The 18,525-nt window shown below is 37.4% G+C and overlaps 1 protein-coding gene across 3 annotated transcripts in view; it reads left to right on the top strand.

Annotated features, from left to right (window-relative positions):
* SHTN1 (shootin 1) overlaps window positions 1-18,525 on the top strand; it is a 102,008-nt gene that overhangs the window by 25,796 nt on the left and 57,687 nt on the right. For all 3 annotated transcript variants that reach the window (XM_047762014.1, XM_047762012.1, XM_047762013.1), the window contains exons 4-7: window positions 4,961-5,055; window positions 11,274-11,442; window positions 13,624-13,721; window positions 15,971-16,052. In XM_047762014.1, the coding sequence (XP_047617970.1) occupies window positions 4,961-5,055; window positions 11,274-11,442; window positions 13,624-13,721; window positions 15,971-16,052 (444 nt within the window). The remainder of the gene's footprint in view (window positions 1-4,960; window positions 5,056-11,273; window positions 11,443-13,623; window positions 13,722-15,970; window positions 16,053-18,525) is intronic.

The following is an 18,525-nucleotide window of genomic DNA, read 5'->3' as shown; positions in this document are numbered from 1 at the left end:
CTGTAGCCTTGAACAATTTCTGCATTATTGAAAGTGGAATAAATGATCCTACCTCATAGTCTGTTCAAGGATGAAATGAGATAATCTGTGTAAAAAGTGCTGAACACTGTGCTTGGCACTATAGTAAGTAGTGAATTAATATTAGTTGCTGCCATGCCCATCTCATTTACTGCACCATCCAGGGCTTGACTGCCCTTTAGTATTAAGAGCTCATGTCCATTACCTTTTGTGAATTAGTTTCCAGGCACCAGCCTCCATATTCGGGCAGTTCCAGAGAAAAGTTTCTTCTGGAACTAAATTGAAATCTGCCTTCCTGTAATGTTTACCTCCTAGTTCTAGTTCTCAAGACACAGGAGAAACATCTGAATGAGGACCAGGAAAAGTTTTGCTAGGTGGTAGGGATCAACACTTCCTAGCTTGGCATACTTCCTATCTGGTTTTGCCCATATGTCCATGTGGTTCTTGGCTCTCTGTCAGCTCTTCTGAGCCTTTTCCTATCTTTCTGGACAAAGTACACCACTTCATAGCAAAGCAATGTTCCCTAGAAAGACAGATGTCTATGAAATAAAAGTCAAAGTCCTTTCATGACTTTCAGGCTATAACATTAGATCCATTGCTCTGTTTTAGGGCCTCTCAGTTTTCTGCATACCTGCTAGTTCATGGTTGTTTTCTCACTACATGAAAATTCTTTCTAAGTAATCTGATACTGTAGAAGAACTTACAGTATGTTCAGCACATATACTTTAGAGATATCCTGCATCTAAATATTGATGAGAGTTGGCTGGATAGAGAGGAGTTTTGCTCAAGAAGCAACATCAGGAGTTCCCGTCGTGGTGCAGTGGTTAACGAATCCGACTAGGAGCCATGAGGTTGTGGGTTCGGTCCCTGCCCTTGCTCAGTGGGTTAACGATCCGGTGTTGCCGTGAGCTGCGGTGTAGTTTGCAGACACGGCTTGGATCCCGCGTTGCTGTGGCTCTGGCGTAGGCTGGCAGCTACAGCTCCGATTCGACCCCTAGCCTGGGAACCTCCACATGCCGCGGGAGCAGCCCAAGAAATGGCAAAAAGACAAAAAATAAATAAATAAATAAATAAATTTCTAACCATCATTAAGTAGAAAATTAAAAAAAAAAAAAAAGAAGCAGCAACATCATTGCTAAATATAACAAATTAGAATGGGACACAGAGCACTGGACTCACCTAGAAAGAGCTTTGGCTGGGCTTCGCCAGTTAAAACTTTATAATCTGGGGTATGTTCCTTGACTTCTCGGGGCTTCAGTGTCCTCAAAGATAAAATTGCTATGATAATACCTATCTCATAGGATTGTTGTGAAGAATTATGAGCAGATACATGCAAAGGGTTCAGTACCTGAAAGATACCTAGTAGGCCCAATAAACAGTGATGGTGTTTGTTTCCTAAGCAATTCCGTACTACAGAGAACATTCCAAAAAGATGTTCACACATGAACTTAGGCCTGGAACATTTTTTTTTTTTAATCATCAGACAAACACAATCATGAATACCTACTTTGTACCTAGCATTTTTGCTAGGTGCAAGAGAGTCAGCCATGAGTAAAGAAAATCCCTGCTCTGCTGCTCAGAGTTAGTAGAAGACAAAAATAAAAGAATCACAGTTACTCTATAGAACGAAGTGTTCTATGATGATAAGTATGTAAGAATGTTTGGGGTCATAGGACAGGAGAGACAGACTTTGCTACTGATAGAAGCAATAATTAATATTCTTTCAGGTTACCCTTTTGAGTTTTCAGAGTCATTAAAAAAAGAACTTTTATTATGGAAAGTGTCAACCTTATACATAAGTGAGAAAAAGTACAATGGACCCTTCTGTACCCATCGCAGAGCTTTAGAAGTTGTTGGTTCATGGCCAGTCTTCATCTATACGTCCATAACCTGCTCTCACTGACCTCAGATTATTTTGAAACTAACTCTAGTCATCATATCATTTTATCTGTAAATATTTCGGTACGATTTCTAAAGTACTAGGATTTTTAAAAACCTAACTGCAGAAATAGGGTCACTTTATTTAAAGTTCATCTTTTTTCTTTTTTATACCTTCAAGTCATCCAAATTGTAGGTGTTTTAGGTGCAGTGGTCATGGATTGTGGATGTTATGAGACAGGCTCCAAATCAGGGCCATAAGGCAAATAACTAATGAACAAGTAAAGGTTTTTTTTAAAAAAGAGTTTATCCTTTGATAGGTGGAAATAAATTTGTATATATATAAAAAATTCTGTTTTGTATTAGGTGACCTGACTTTTGGTTTTGGAAATTGGGTTATTCTTTTGAAAACTATAAATAGTTTGAAATGTATTCCTTCCTTTTGAATCTAGAGAGTTGATAAGTAGGTTTCTGTGCTGTCAATTTAGCATTGGGATAATTTTTAAGATTTTAAGTTCAATTTAAAATTTCCACTGCTCCTTTTATAGGAAGAAATAGAAAACACTGCCTGATGGGATATACCGTGTCAGAACTGGAGAAAATATGGGCTAGTGCCACCTAGCTAAGTTTATCAAGTTAAATTACAGGGCAACTTTTACAAAATGTTTAGAAAATAAGTGGGCTTTTTTTTTTTCCTTTTGATAGGCCTAAACCTTACTGTAGAGTGATTTTTCTTACTCTTCCATGAGCAAGAATATTATTGAATAAAAAGTCAAATTCCTGTGAAAAATGCAGAGTGTTTATGTTTTTGTTATGATAGTGGAAATACCAGATTGTGGTAGAAGATGTCAAGTAGTTAAGGCTAAAAATTCGAAGTAATATTTGATGTTGTAAAAATTGTATAGGTTTCTTTTCTCTTTCCTTCACATTTTTGAAGAACCTACCTTGTAAACATAGTGATAAAATGCCAGGGATATTAGGATTTTAAGGAAATAATAGAGCCTATTATTTAAACTACAATATAAAAGGCAATTATATTGATGAAGAGCTACATGGGCTTTGTGTGTGTGAATAAACTTGGCCTGTGTTCAGCTTCTATTTGTTCTTCTGGCATAAACACATATTGTGTGTGATTCCAGTTTAATGGGGACCCGTTTGTATGCCAAGCAGCTGCATTTTAGGACCTATTGCGTGATTTCATAGCTCTCTGAAAATTGGTTCTATTCAGAACAAGAGATAGAAGAGAAGAAGGGGGGTGGTGTGGGGTTGGGGGGGGGAGCTTCACACACAATCATTTCTTTTCAATTGGAGCCAGAAAGGTTGATGACAACATGACCATTGTGTTATAATGATAAGACCACTAAGGCATCTGTACCTCTCATCAAGGCTTTCACACAACAGCAGATACAATTTAATTCACTGCTCTGTCAGCAGTGCTGATACCATTATGCCGTCTGTCTCCACAGTTATAATCACTGTCCTCTGAGAAATGCAGTTGAAATGATCTTGAGCAGTCAAAGAAACTCTCAATTAAGGCTGCCACTTCCAATGTGTCAGATTGTGTCTTATGCACTTGGTACAATTTTCACTTCCAATCCTGTTTATTTACAATGTCTACCAGTAATTACGCTTAACGTGTCATTTAGTGAGGGGGGCCCCTGCCAAGCCGATTGTTGGGTGCTGCTGTACCATTGAGTGGGAGTTTCTCGAAGTCAATGCCATCAGCAGCTTTTAGGCCCTGATGGGATGCAGTAGTAATGTTGATAATGCAAGTATCGTGCTCATCAAGTCATAATTAGATGCCACTCAAATGTGCCACTTGTAATAACAGTGTTGATTCATGTTTTTCTCGGTGACTGCAACTACTAATTAGTTAAGTGGTTTTTGGTTGGCCTGCATTTGCTGCAGATTATTATTACCCCTGAAAAAATGTCAAGGTTAGAGATGTTTCTGGCCATTTAGTGCTGCTTTATGAATTTGAATATTAACATAATAAGAACTTTGGACAGACTTAGGAAGTAATACATTTTTGTATTTAATTTGGAGAGAAATTTTTTCCCCTGAGTTTAATCATAATTGCAGGTTAATTAAGCTTAAATGAAGCAAAAGTAATCTCTCTTTGTGTTATATGAGCCCAGTGCTTTTTGCCTAACTTTGTTGGGTTTCACATTTGGGTGTCCTTAATTTTTCTTTTTAAACCAAACAAATGTCAATAAGTATATATATCTAAAGTTAAGTTTGAGATTCTGAGCATTTTCTTTTAACTAGAAATATTTGTGAAAGGGATTGACATTTTTCTTACTTGATCTTCAAAGTATAATTTAAGTTCTAAATTACTTTGTACCTTTGAATCTCAGTTTTTATAAACGAGCTACCAAAAGTGTCTGAAAATTACTGTTTTTGAAGCATTGCTTAAATATCAAGTAAAATCTTATTTTTCTTTTAACCTTCCTGACAATCTGTGATGTAAGATGCAATTTATTAGCATCTACTTTCATCATCACATAATACATAAATCTTGTTGCTGTACTTTTTTGGCCTGGAGTTTATTTAACTACTTGGTTAGTAATAAAGACTGCTATTGAAATACTAAGCTAAGCTGCCACATTATTATTCCAGTTATGAGATCAGTATAAGATTTATTTTAAAACATTTATCTTTAGCTAATTTTCCTTAGTAGATGCATGGGTTACATCCTGCTAATAAAACGAAATCATGTTTGCCTCTTATAATTTATGAGAAATTCTTTTGTTTAAATTAGCAGACATGTCTGTGGTTATGTATACAGCTATATATAAAAAATAGACCCTTAAAAAAATCCTAAATAGCTTTCTTAAAATTTGCGTAATAGCAGTAAGCATTCTTCATTGTGTTTTTTCTTTCCACATTCAAATATTGGCTAAGATTTAATCAGAGCAGCATTTTAAATACTTTTGTTCCGAGATAACTAAAGATCTGGCTAGCTAAAGAATTGAAGTATTCTTAATCATGGGACAAGATGTGTGGGCTTCTGGAATAGCTGACTAATCTCTGAATGCTGAGGCTTTTTTCCTCTCATTCCTAGTTTCTCACATGGTTATAGAGGAAGTGAATTTTATGCAGAACCATCTTGAAATAGAGAAGACTTGTCGAGAAAGTGCTGAAGCTTTGGCAACAAAGGTGAGACATTTCAAATAAAGGAATTCTACCTGAGCTTTTAAATTTCAACTTGCTTTTCTAAGCAGTGGCTTCTATCCTTCCCTTGTGCTTTTCTAGTTATCTCATCAGTTGTCTACCCTGATAATCCTCATCAGAGGTCTCAGAGTCCTGGAATAAGACTGTAAATATCGATCTTAATGCAAAGATTATCTTGATTGTTGAGAAAGTATTTGTATGTGTGAATTTCAGCATTCATGCTTTTTGCCTGTGAAAATGGTCCCAGAGTAGTCCGTTGAACTGGACAGTCCAAATGTCTGTGCATTTGGTTAAGGTACTAACCAAGTTTAAAACTAACCTGGAATGACATAAAAGAGCAGTGGATGTTTCCTGTTTGAATCAGATGAAAAAGTCAGCCTCAAGCCGTACGTTTCAGGTGATTATTTGTGAAAGCAAGTGAGAGCCTGCTAAAGGTGACCTCCAGTTCTCCACTGATTGCTTCTAGCTGATGAATTTACCAAGTGTGTAATTTTCTATATTCTATCTCATCAGAAGTACATTATTATTAAAGAACATTTTTATCTCTGTCTTATGTATTTTGAGTTGGGTAAAATGCATCTGAACCACTTCATCAGAAAATGGATTACAGCAATTTTCAGCCAAATTTCATTAGCGATGCTGGTTTTGTTTCTTTCCTCTCTCCCCATCACCTACCTCCAGAGTATTTCTTTGGATGCAACTGAAATTCTGCAGATCAATCATCAATCAATCAGTCAATTTAATTTGTATGCATTAGCAGTGTGCTCGCTAGAGGTATTTACTTAATTGTTTGCATAACGACACTACATTAGAATTCATCAGATAAGCAGGCAGAACCTAAGAGTATAAATGTGTGTATATAACTTCCGTTATTTGTCTGGAGAATGTATAGCAATACAGGCCATTGCTTTAAAAGCAATAACATGGCTGTTCTTACATGATTTCTGTTCTGCTGCGTATCACTAGAGTTCACTGGTCCATTATACTGTTTGAATTCTTTTCATTTCCTTTCCTTCTTTTGGAGCAATTAGAAAAAGTTGCATTTGGAGCTTACTAGCTGTTCTGAATCTTGTAGTGGCTATGGATAGGTTCTGTATTTTTTCTTGTGATTGACAAGAATTCCTATTGCAATAGTACACCCAAAGTGAGAGCACTGACTACCTCGCAGGACTGGTAGTTTATGGAACATTAATGGTTTGGGAGGCACTTTATATAGGGTTTTTTTTTCTAGTTATATCATTTGGACATATGTGTCTTTTGGCAAGTTAATTCTGTTCCTTGGACCACCATTGTCTCATCTTAAATGACAGGATGAGCTAGAGTTAGGACTAGAGTGAGGATGTGAGGGCGATCTGGCTGCGACATCTGTCACCCCATTGATCACCAGGGTTGATCTGGCTGACCTGGCTGGCTCGGCGGGTATCCCCTTCCTCCCACTCTGCTCCATGTACGTCCCTCCAGAAGCTGCACGCACAGTCAAAGAGCATGACCATCCCCTATAGAGGAGGACTGTTCTTCAGTCAAGGGTATACCAGTAGCTGTGCTGCCCTGCTAGAACCTCTCAACAAGCTCTCAAGGACTAGAGTGAGAATGAGACAGACTTACTTTCTTCATGATGCACATGAGTCGTTGGTCCATATGTGGTCCCGTTTAAAAAACTATTTTTTTCTTCCCTCTTTTTATTTAACAATGATTTTGAGCAAGAGAATTCACCTCTCTAACTTGCAGTTATTTTGTCATGATTGTCAGGATAGACCAGGGTTGGATTTCTTAAGGATACTCCAGACCCACCGACTGGGACTATGGCCCAGGCATGGGAATGTTGAAAAAGCTGCCAGGTGACTGTTACATTCATCCCTGGTTGTGAACCACTGTGTTATTAATCTCTAGGTTCCTTTCTACAATTTAGTATTAACAGGAGGATCCTTAATTTACAATTTGTCATGTATTCTTAAGAAGCCTTTTTGAAAATGGACATTTGGTTTGTTTTTGAACTCATGAAGTTAAGAATAAAAAACAAACCAAAAAAACCATTAAACACTATAGGAGTTTCCATCATGGCTCAGTGGTTAATGAACCTGACTAGTATCCATGAGGATGCGGGTTCAATCCCTGGCCTTGCTCAGTGGGTTAAGGATCCAGTGTTGCTGTGAGCTGTGGTGTAGGTCGTAGACATGGCTCAGATCCCACATTGCTGTGGCTGTGGCGTAGGCTGGCAGCTGCAGCTCTGATTTGACCCCTTGCCTGGGAATCACCATATGCCTAAGGTGTGGCCCTAAAAAGACGAAAGACAAACAAAAATTAAAAAAAAAAACCATAGATGTGCTCATTTGATGTGGAAGATACTATAGCATTGAATGCAAAGTTTGGAAACTTCACTGTATATGTGATCAATAAATGAAAATAGTACATCTTGATTTAAGTATTAATTGTCCTTTTTGAGTGGTTTTCATTTTCTAAGCAGTAAAGTTTCACTAAATTCTTATTTTTCTACGTCTTCACTCTCTAATGAAAAATGGAATGTTTAATTTTTATTATGATACAATTTGACTGCATAGTTTTCTTAAAAGCAAATGTTGAATGCTTTGCTTTGCTAAAATGTGCACATTAAACTGATAAATATAGACCAGTTATTTAAGTCATATGGTCCAAGTCTGTTTAACTTGCTTATTTGTATCTTTAAATATTCATTTAACTGTGCTGAATATAAAAACTCTATTTAAATTTGAACATAGTGGAAGATTCTCTTATTGTTGGGTTATGAAAGATTTATATTTGCCTTGTGGCTTAGAAGAGTTCCAAAACATAAGTAGCATGCTGTTAACTCATATAACTTGATGAATAATAACTGCAGTGAAATTGCTCAGCCCAAATTTGTGAATTCAGAGTTCTCAGAAATGTTCACTTAGCTTGGTTATAAGATTTCATGTGTCTATAAATGTTATATTTCTTCTTTTAGAAGGTAAAAATGTTGTTTCAGAGAAGACTTTTGAAATTTTCTGTTTGGCTTTTTTCTTGAGTTAATAATTTGCAAATAGAGTAGTTGTATTACAGCTGGTGGGTTTTGGCACCTGATTTGATAGAAGTTCTGAGGGCAGACCTATTAACTATTAGGTTATTATGTATTATTTCATGGTGGTGTAGGAAGTAATAGATTAATCACCAGATGGCAAAAATTAGTATTTTCATTTTATTGTGAGTATCCTGGAGGAATAAACTGTATAGATGAATACCATGGTTGAAGAAAACTAGCTGATAAATGATTTCCAAAGGAAAATTAGATACATTAACTAAATGGCTTTTGTTGCTATCAGCTAATATTTGCTGAATTTTTACTCTGCCAGTCGCCCAATTAAACACTTTATGTATAATATCTAATCTTCATATTATAGGATAGAGACTATTTTTATTCTTAGTTTGCTGATGAGAAAACTGTGACACTGAAAGATTAGATTATTCTAGAGGCAAAGACAGAATTTGATTGCAGAGCTGGCTTCTTAACTCTGCTATACTGATTTTTCTAAAAATTTTTTCATTATGATTGATTTACAATGTTCTGTCAATTTCTGCTGTACAACAAAGTGACCCAGTCATGCATATATACATTCTTTTTTTTATCACATTATCCTCCATCATGTCCCATCACAAGTGATTAGATATATAGTTCCCTGTGCTATACAGCAGGATCCTATTGCACATCCACTCCACATGCAACAGTTTTCATCTACCAAACTCAGACTCCTAATTCATCCCACTCCCTCCACCTCCCCCATGGCAAACACAAATCTGTCCTCCTCCATGTCCATGATCTTTTCTGTTTTGTAGATAAATCATTTGTGCCATATTTTAGACTCCACATATAAGTGTATTACATGGTGTCTGTCTTTCTCTTTCTGACTTACTTCACTCAGTATGAGAGTCTCTATCCATGGAGTTCCATCCATGTTGTGGCAAATGGCATTATTTTGTCCTTTTTAATGGCTGAGTAGTATTCCATTATATATATGTACCACATCTTTCTCATCCATTCATCTGTCGATGGTGACTGATTTTGTAGAAATGTGTACTACGAAGTATTGCATTATTCTGTGTCAGTTATTCTTAGTGTTGATGTACATCATAACCACATGGGAAGCCCTGAAAAATACTATGTTAGCTCCATTGCCAGAGATTTTGGTCTGAGATTTTGGTCTGCACATTGGGAGTTTTAAAACTCTGAAGATTGTACTGTGCAGGGTTGGGAACCATTAGTTTAAATATTGGAAGCAGAATTACAAATTAAATCTTGACTGTTTTTCACTTGTTTCTTAAATTGTTATATTCAGAAGAGATAGCATCATTTGAGAATTGGCGATGATCCTTAAGCTTCTAGTGCCGTCCTGTAGCATTCATAGTTCAAAGAACCCACGACGTTTACTTGAATTTTCCATCTGAAGGAAGAGGGATTGGGAAATCATGGATCTCATGTCTTATCCCTGATCCTCTAATGTAATATGGAGAGCTAAAAGCTGGAGCTGTGGGCTGCAGGCTAAGACTGAAGGTTTGTGACTGGTCCCCTGAGCAGATCTCACCAGGCTTCCCGGGAAGAGTCCATGGAAAGGTTCATAGCCATTTCTAAGTGACCCTTCCTGATTCCCCAGAGAGGTCAGGGAACCCGCATGTGCTCCAGACCATGCCACTGGGGTATATTTAGCTTCCTTATTATTGGGGTATTCAAATCAAAGAATCTCCCAAATTGAAATGGGTTGGTCTTTCCTTGAGAGAAACCCTGAGGGGTCCCAATCATAATCACAAATGAAGGGCTAAAGTCAGACAAGTACCATACTAAATGTCTTATTTTGGTGTAAGGTTTACAGAGGGAAAGACATTTAGCTTTCCAATGAATGGTTCCTGTTCATTTTTATTTCCAGTGTCAATTATTAAATTCAGAACTTGTCTTGATGGCCAGTGGCCCTTAGTAAATGCAAACACATTTTGATATCTTATATTTCATACAAGAGAAATTAGTCTACGTAAATACTTTCATATACTTAAATAAGAGAAGACCTTTTGTATTTTAGTCTTGGGGAGAGAACACATAAGCAAAACCATATTTTCCTTCTGTGGACTTTGGATCAAGTTTAGCCCTAATGTGTGCTTTGTACTATGCACATAAACACATGAACTGAAGAAGGTAATAATTGCTAACTAAAACTAAAAACCAACTCATTTTTACATATAGGAATAACAAATATGTTAGTAAATTAGGATTCCCTTTATCTGCTATGAATTAGACCTCTTAATAGAGATAATATAAACATGTCTTGAACTTTCTTTTATTAGAACTCTATGTACAGATAGAAACACATCTTCAGCTAGCTTAAGCAAGAAAAGGAAAAAAAGTAGGAATTTGTTTTGAGGGATATTGGAGAATCTCAAACTCCATGAGTTAGGAGTGTTTTAGGAATGGACTGGAGTCCTATGGGAAACCCCACCTGTGTTACTTTTCTCTGTCTCTCTACACATTGACTCCACTTTGGCTTTGGAGTGGAGCCTTTCTCTGTTCCTCAATTCAGTAGTGTAATGTGGTTACCAATAGCGTCTGTACATTCAGACACGTGCGAAAGGGACTCATCCCTCTGTTCCAGCCTCCAAATTTCTAGACAAGGAATCTAACTGACCACGTTTGGATTATGTGCCTAATTCCTGGACGAATTAGCTATGGCCAGAGAGATAGGGTATGCTTTAGGGGAACTTGGCTGTTCCCATAAAAACCGTGTGGAACAATGAAGAGGACTGGCAGTGTCCAGAAAGAGGGAGTGCTGGGCAAACGAACATTTGAAAGATACTCGTAGCACAGCATCCAACAAGATATGTGCTTGAAATCAAGTGTCTTAATTAAGACTATTAATGACTATGAATAAATTGAAATTTGATTTAACCTATACCGGTGTTTATCTTAATTCTTCTTTTATTCCTTACCATTCGTAACTAGCATTTTCACATGCTGCTGGCTATAAGGCATAGGTCTTACTTAAAGTAATAAGTTTAATATTAAAAAGTATAAATAAACCCCCTCATTTAAAGAGTCTTCTAATTGTTGTTTCATGCTGTGAATGTTGATGAATGTCTAAGACAAAAATACATTTAATTTGTCTGTTGTTTAAAAGTCCAAAACACTCATTTGGCTGCTGCTAAAATAACCGTTTTTATATTTGCCATAGCTAAATAAAGAAAATAAAACATTGAAAAGAATCAGCATGTTATACATGGCCAAGCTGGGACCAGATGTCATCACTGAAGAGATCAACATTGATGAGGACGATTCAGCCATGGACCCGGCGGGTGCGGCCGAGACGTGTGTCTCCGTACAGTGTCAGAAGCAAATCAAAGGTAGAATTCCCTGCTTAACTGAGCATGTTTCTGACTCCTCTTAGGATAATGCTTCTCTCAACCCTGGTCACACATTGTATTTACATGAGAATCTCAAAAAGATATTGATGCCTGTGTCCTCCTTTGAAAAAATTCTGAATATTTGTCCCAGAGAGTAGCCTGATTGAGAATCATGATAGGGTGTCGCTTTATGAGTTACTTTCTTGTTTGACATCAGACACTTTAGAAAGCATTTTGACAGTAATAGCCAGTTAGCCCATAAACTTCTTAAGGATATGGACCATGTGTTAAGATATTTTTGTTGGAGTTCCCGTTGTGCAGCAGAAACGAATCTGACTAGGAACCATAAGGTTGTGGGTTCTATCCCTGGCCTTCATCAGTGGGTCAAGGATCCAGTGTTGCCGTGAGCTATGATGTAGGTTGCAGATGTGGTTCCGATCTGGCGCTGCTGTGGCTGTGGTGTAGGCTGGTAGCTGTATCTCTGATTCAACCCCTAGCCTGGGAACCTGCATATGCCCTGGATGTGGCCCTAAAAAGCAAAAAAAAAAAAAAAAAAGATATTTTTGTTAACTGAAAGAAAAAAGTGGATAAAAATATACTGAGCTGATACCTCCTGTTAGTCTGGTTCTCTGCTGGAATCTTTGGGGACGCTCCCTCCCCAGATTGCTTAGACTTTGCCCTCCAGGAACTTTCCAGATGGTCAGAGCAAGGAGCTAAAAGCAATACATAAGCAACCGTGTTGGCCCCCAAGTATTGCTATGAGGCAAGATGACACGATGCATCTGTTAAGTACACATTAGCTTTATATATTTATGTTTATATATTGTTTATGTTAAGGATATCAGAAAGGAATTTGGGGTTCAGTAATTCTCGGGGCATTTTAACTAAGTACACTTGTCAAGAGTAACACTTGTTTAGTTTGTTTGGTAGATAAGACTTTAGTTGAAAGTATAAAGAAGCAAGTAAAAAGAAAGAGTCATCTTAACCTGACTCACTACCCCCTAACCTAAGACAAAATCGTGTTTATGTTGGTGGGAAGGGAATTTCCTTTTGTTCCTAATTCTCCCTTTTGTTAGATCTTTAACCGTATGGTCTCTTGTTCTTTCTTCAGGATTAGCCAGCCACTGGAGAAAGTGGTTTTGAAACAAGTGTCTGAGAACTCCTTCAATTAAGCTAGGTTCATGTAAAAAGCTTAACTTGGAGTTTCTGCTTTGGTGCTGCAGGTTGAGGATCTGGTGTTGTCTCTGTGGTGGTATGGGTTTGATCTTCAGCCTGGTGCCATGAATTAAGGATCCAGTATTGCCATAGCTGTGTCAAAGGGAACTTCCTTATACCATGGGTGTAGCCAGAAAAAAAGTTTGATTTAATTTATAAATAAATACCTATATAGCAGGTTTCTTATTGTCCTTGGAGAAGGGTAAGAAATGAAAAGCACTTAAAAGCTAAGTGGCAAAACCATGTAGGCCTGGGTGTATATTTAAGTACTCTGTGCTAATCCATGTATTTTTTTTTTTTAACATTTGAGTGGCAGAAGTAACTTTAATGTAACACCAGAAGCTTATGCACTTAGAGTTGCTAATATTTTCACTCCAGTAACACAGTTTTCATTAAATCTCAATAATAAGAAATATAAAATAAATTAAGAAACAAAGCACCTACAACTCTGGCGAGAAAATTATTAGAATTAACCCTTTTCAAATAGGTTATATTTTAAGTCAGTTCAAATAATGTTTAAGGGCTGTAAATTGGCAGCAAGTCAGCATTTTTTTCTTTACATCAAAAATCTCCAAATTTTCAGCCACCCAGTTGTTTGTATTGCATGGTGACAAGAGCCCATGGCCATTGTACAATAAAAAAGAAATTAGTACAGTGCCTTAATTTGTTTTGCTGAAAGCTTAAGAAATTCTCTTAAAATGCCAGATAGTTTGCTAGAATACAGGTTTGATAGAATGCAAGGAAAACATGATCTAGTGATATAAAATTTTAGAAACATAGCTATACTGGGGGGAGGGCACAGAAATGAAATTTCCATTGTCTTTTGCTCCTTCATTTTCCTTTTAATCGTTAAATAACTTTAACCATAAGTCACACATGTACTGCTGTTTTCAATACTTCTGACAAGATTGATTTCTTCTTTTAAAAGTAAAGGTTTTTTTTCTTATTTTTCCTTTAAAAATGCAGAACTTCGAGATCAAATTGTATCTGTTCAGGAGGAAAAGAAGATATTAGCCATTGAACTGGAAAATCTCAAGAGCAAACTTGTAGAAGTAATGGAAGAAGTATGTATCTAAGCCCAAAAGGCAAGACCGTTAGTGTTTTCAGGTGTCTGGGGACAGGCTAAGGAAAAAGCTTGCTATTGGAAGCTAATTTCTGATATGAGAACCATGTACTGATTTTAATCTTCTCTTTTGTCCGCACTATTTCAGGTGTATGAGATGGAATAGAGCATAAGATCATGAACATTCATATACACACCCCCTAGCTCAAGAAATAAAATACTAAGACAGCATTGACATATTTCCTTTTGTCCCTCATATTTCACTATCAGGCAGATTTATGAAAATGATGTCTGCAATTGAAGTCATACACCTTGTTGCTACTGGTGAACAATTATTTTGCTTCTCCAGCCGTCTCAGTTGGGAAAGGCTGGCCCCACATGTACCTCCAGCACAGACATATGTGAAAGATGGCTTCTAGTGGGTTTTGGAGAATATTTTTCTTTTTCCTTTTGAATTGTCTTTAAGAGCAGGAGCACATAGTTGGCCTTCTTTGCATGAGGTTTCAAGGATCTGCCTTTGCAATCTCAGTTTAACTTGTGTCAATGGTTCTTAGAGTCTGTAGCCCAAGGCTTCCAAAATGATGTTTTTACAGCACCTTGATATCCCTGGAAGGACTCATGTAGGCCAAGGTATTGATCTTTTCAGTGAGCAGCCTCATCCAATTACCTCAGCTCCCCTACCCATATTCTTAAGGCCCATAATGTGCCGAAAGTTGGGAAGCAGTGCCCACCAACTCCCAACCGCAGTTGCTTTTACTTATCATGGCAATAAGTGTGAATGAGAAGGAGGTTGATGACAGTTTGGAAGTGGCATTCCAGTTGGATAATGTATACCAGTTCCTGATTTAAATTGGAAAGAAAAATATCGCTTTTGCTGAAAAGAAACCAGTTCACAGACAATCTAGAAGTGCTGATTGACTCAGGGTCCCTTTCTGGACCATTATCTCAGTTTGTTTCTTAAGTATAACCGTAGAAGAGAGAAACACCTTTTGATGCATTCTTTTCCTCAATTATAATTATTTATTGATAATTATCTCCCCTCCCACTTAGAGATGTTGTTGGAAGCCATTTAGGAAGTTATTCTTATTATGACCATTTCAGACATCTGAAAAGTATGAAAAAACAAAATAATGAATATCTGTATGCCTACTATGTAGTTTAATACATAAAGCATTTGCATAGCCTTGAAACCCCTTATGTGTCTCTCCCTAACTACATTCTCCTTACCCCCTGCCCTGTTTCCCTAAACAACCATTATTCTGAACTTGCTTTTATCATTTCAATACATATATTTACATTTTTTTTACTACAGTACCTAGTGTTTTGAGTGTTTTTAACTGTATAAATGTACCTGCTTTTTTTTTATGCAACATAATGCATTTGAGATTTATCCACTTGATACGTGTAACTTTACATTTTTAAAAAACTATCCTATGATAGTCTCTTTTCCTGTTGATAGATAACAACAATTATTTCAGAAATTTAAAGTTTTGGGGGAAAGATTTTCATATGTATTTTATCTAAGCCAAAGTAAAAGTATTTTTTATTTTAAAAATTTATGTTTTACTCAAGGCAAATGTCATCAGAGTTTAAAATGAGTAACAAAATTGAATATTGGATCTATGATTAAATAAGTCGAGTATTTTCTTTTTTTTTCTTTTTTTTTGTCTTTTTGCTATTTCTTGGGCCGCTCCCACGGCATATGGAGGTTCCCAGGCTAGGGGTCTAATCGGAGCTGTAGCCACCGGCCTACGCCAGAGCCACAGCAACTCGGGATCCGAGCCAAGTCTGCAACCTACACCACAGCTCACGGCAACGCCAGATCATTAACCCACTGAGCAAGCACAGGGACCGAACCCACAACCTCATGGTTCCTAGTCGGATTCGTTAACCACTGCACCACGATGGGAACTCCAAGTCGAGTATTTTCTGAGTGCAATCCAGTTGGATTTTTGCATTAAAAAAATCAATCATTTACATTGGATGGCTAGAACACTGCCATATTTAGGAACCAAGGCCAATGCCATTTGGAATATGTAAAGAAGTTCTCTGCCAGATGTAATTCCTAAATTAACTAGTTACTTTGAGGCTTTAAAAAGCTTTAATAAAAGCCTAACACAGTGAAGCCAGTTACTGCTTTAAATTGTAACATCATGTTGAAAGTTGAACAGCTGTTTGAATATCAAACATCACATATATCATGTTTTTCAATTTTGGATGTTTTCTCCCCTCAAAATCCCATATTTTTAGGTAAATAAAGTAAAACAAGAAAAAGATATTTTAAATTCAGAAGTTCTGGAACAGAGAAAAGTCTTAGAAAAATGCAATAGAGGTATGTATTCCCAGTCTTTTTCCTCTGTATATGTAATTTATTTTTTATATGTATTTTGTGTTGTTTTATACCTGTGTTTAAAGATTCTGGTAGTAAAACTCTTCTGTATTGTGTTTTTCTAACTTGTAGCAACAAGTCTTCCTCATTCCTGTCTTGTGTCACCTTCCTTAGAGTCTGCGGACCTTTAAAAGTGCCTTTACTTGAATTCATGACCCACTCATTGTGAAGCTTCAAACCTAAATACTGTTTTGTCCTACACATATCCTGGAATGATGGCCGTATTGCCTATCCCCTCAGTATTTATATATTTGGAAGGTTATATGGTAAATCTCTCTTCAATCCGGAAGAGATAGGATAGCTACGTAAAGTTATGCAAAATTGTATAATAAAATTTTAAACTAAGAGAACATGGAAGATGGGACAAAGGGAAAGTGAGAGTATGTATTAGTATACAAAGTGCTTACCTGCTCTGAGTTCTTGTACATTTCCTGCATGTGTGCCTGAAATCCGACTCAGCTCTCTGGGGGCCAGTGTGATGAGCGATTCATAATCATTTGTGTGAATCATGTAAAAATTAACCAGTTGATCAGGTGAATGAAACGAACGTGCTCTCATGGGAAGAAGCAAGTTTCTCCAAGGCTACTTCTAGAGAAAATTCTGTGTGATTTGATTTTATCATTCTTGTCATAAAACACAGCATGAAGTCTCATGGGGCTGCTTCTTTTGCACCCTTGTTTAGGGCAAAGGAATGAGGCCAAAGTGCAATTGCGCAAACATAGCTTTAAGTGAGGGGACTTCCTGTGCTATTTGTTCTGCTTTTCCCCTCAGCCACTGTCTTTCCTGGTTGAGAAGCTACAACCTTAAAAGGAAACCTTTCAGACGCAGGGCTTCCCTATTGTTACTGGTGGTAGTTCTCCATCTTTGCATCATGTATGAATTGAGATTTTTGAATAAATAAAAGACCTTGTAGCTAAACGTGGGAGTTGTACTAGATTGTAACATTTCCTCTGCCTTTTGTACCTTAAGAAGATAGACATGGTGTAGAGGAGTTTTCAGTCTCGATGCGCTGTGCTAGCAACAGAGGGTTCTATAAAAGTTATCATCATGGACCTTGCCTTCAGGGAGCCCCCTATCTAGGGAGAGAGATTGTATAAATAAATACCACTAGTACCAACCTAATTCCTTTCAGAATCCAAGAGGGCCAGGACATGTGAAAATTCACTTTTTATTATAGTGTTCCGGATATAGACAAGAAAGTCAGTTATCTTGCCCAGGGCTTCAGATAGTCATAATCTTCTTTGTTTTCTTTGGGAAATTTCTTCTTTAAATAGGTCTGAAACTCTTTTAACTCTCCAAGACCTATAATTCACATCCCAAACCACCACTTACATTTCTTTACTGAGTAAGACTATTAGTCTTTCCTCTGAGGAGGCAGTAGATTGACCGAGTGCAGAGTTGAAATTCTATGTCATTACACAGCAAACCGGTCCTTAGTCAGTTAGGACTGAAGTGCCCTGGTGGAACATTTGTGAAAGCAGCCATTAAGAGAGCCTTTGTAAAGATTGTATCTATATGACTCAGTTCAGGATTGAAAGTGTGCCTGGCTAGAAGCAGATGGACAGACTGGTGTGCTACCCACTACTGTGTACCCTGTGTTCCCTCTGTCCCGTCTATGTCATTACCCAACAAAACAGGCCGCAACATGTGAAAAAGTGGGAAAGAATTCATGTTCCTCTGATTTGACAGGATCTTCCCTTTGACTCTTTCTGTCCATAGTGATGCTTTAGTTCAGAGCTCTGACCTGGGCCTGTATGGATGTAAGGCTGTTTCTCTTCTTTCTGAACATGGAGGACACTTTAAAATAACTTAAATATATATTTTTCTTTTTCTTTTTCTTTGGCTTTTTAGGGCCACACCCACGACATATGGAAGTTCCCAGGCCAGGGGTCAAATCAGAACTGTAGCTGCTGGCCTACACTTGCTCACGACAACACCGGATCCTTAACCCACTCAGCCAGGCCAGGGATCAAACCCACATCCTCATGGATACTAGTCAGGTTGGTTACTGCTGAGCTACAAGGGGAACTCCAGTGCCCTCTTTTCTTAGACTCAAGTTATAGGGAAATTAGTAGCTGTGGGCTCAGCTGAGCCCTGAGTAAAGGAGACAGCTTTGGCCAAAGTTGGTATAAAGGGATTGAACCCACATCCTCGTGGATCCTAGTTGGGTTCCTTAGCCGCTGAGCCACAAAGGGCACTCCTATGTATTTCTTTTTATTCAGGGAGTTCCCATGAATAAAAAAAAAAAAAATCTAAAACTACTCATACCCTCTGACCAACAATTTCACTTTTAGGAATGTATTTGTTTCCTAAGAGAATAAATTTTGAACATACACAGAGATTTAATTCCAAGGGTGCTCTCTGCATCACTGCTGAAAATAGTGAAATAATCTAGATGGTCTAATACTGAAAGATC

The sequence above is a fragment of the Phacochoerus africanus genome, chromosome 15 (assembly GCF_016906955.1).
Source record: "Phacochoerus africanus isolate WHEZ1 chromosome 15, ROS_Pafr_v1, whole genome shotgun sequence".
Lineage (NCBI taxonomy): Eukaryota > Metazoa > Chordata > Mammalia > Artiodactyla > Suidae > Phacochoerus > Phacochoerus africanus.
Note: the sequence above shows the minus strand (reverse complement) of the source record. Positions and strands in the feature narration are given on the sequence as shown.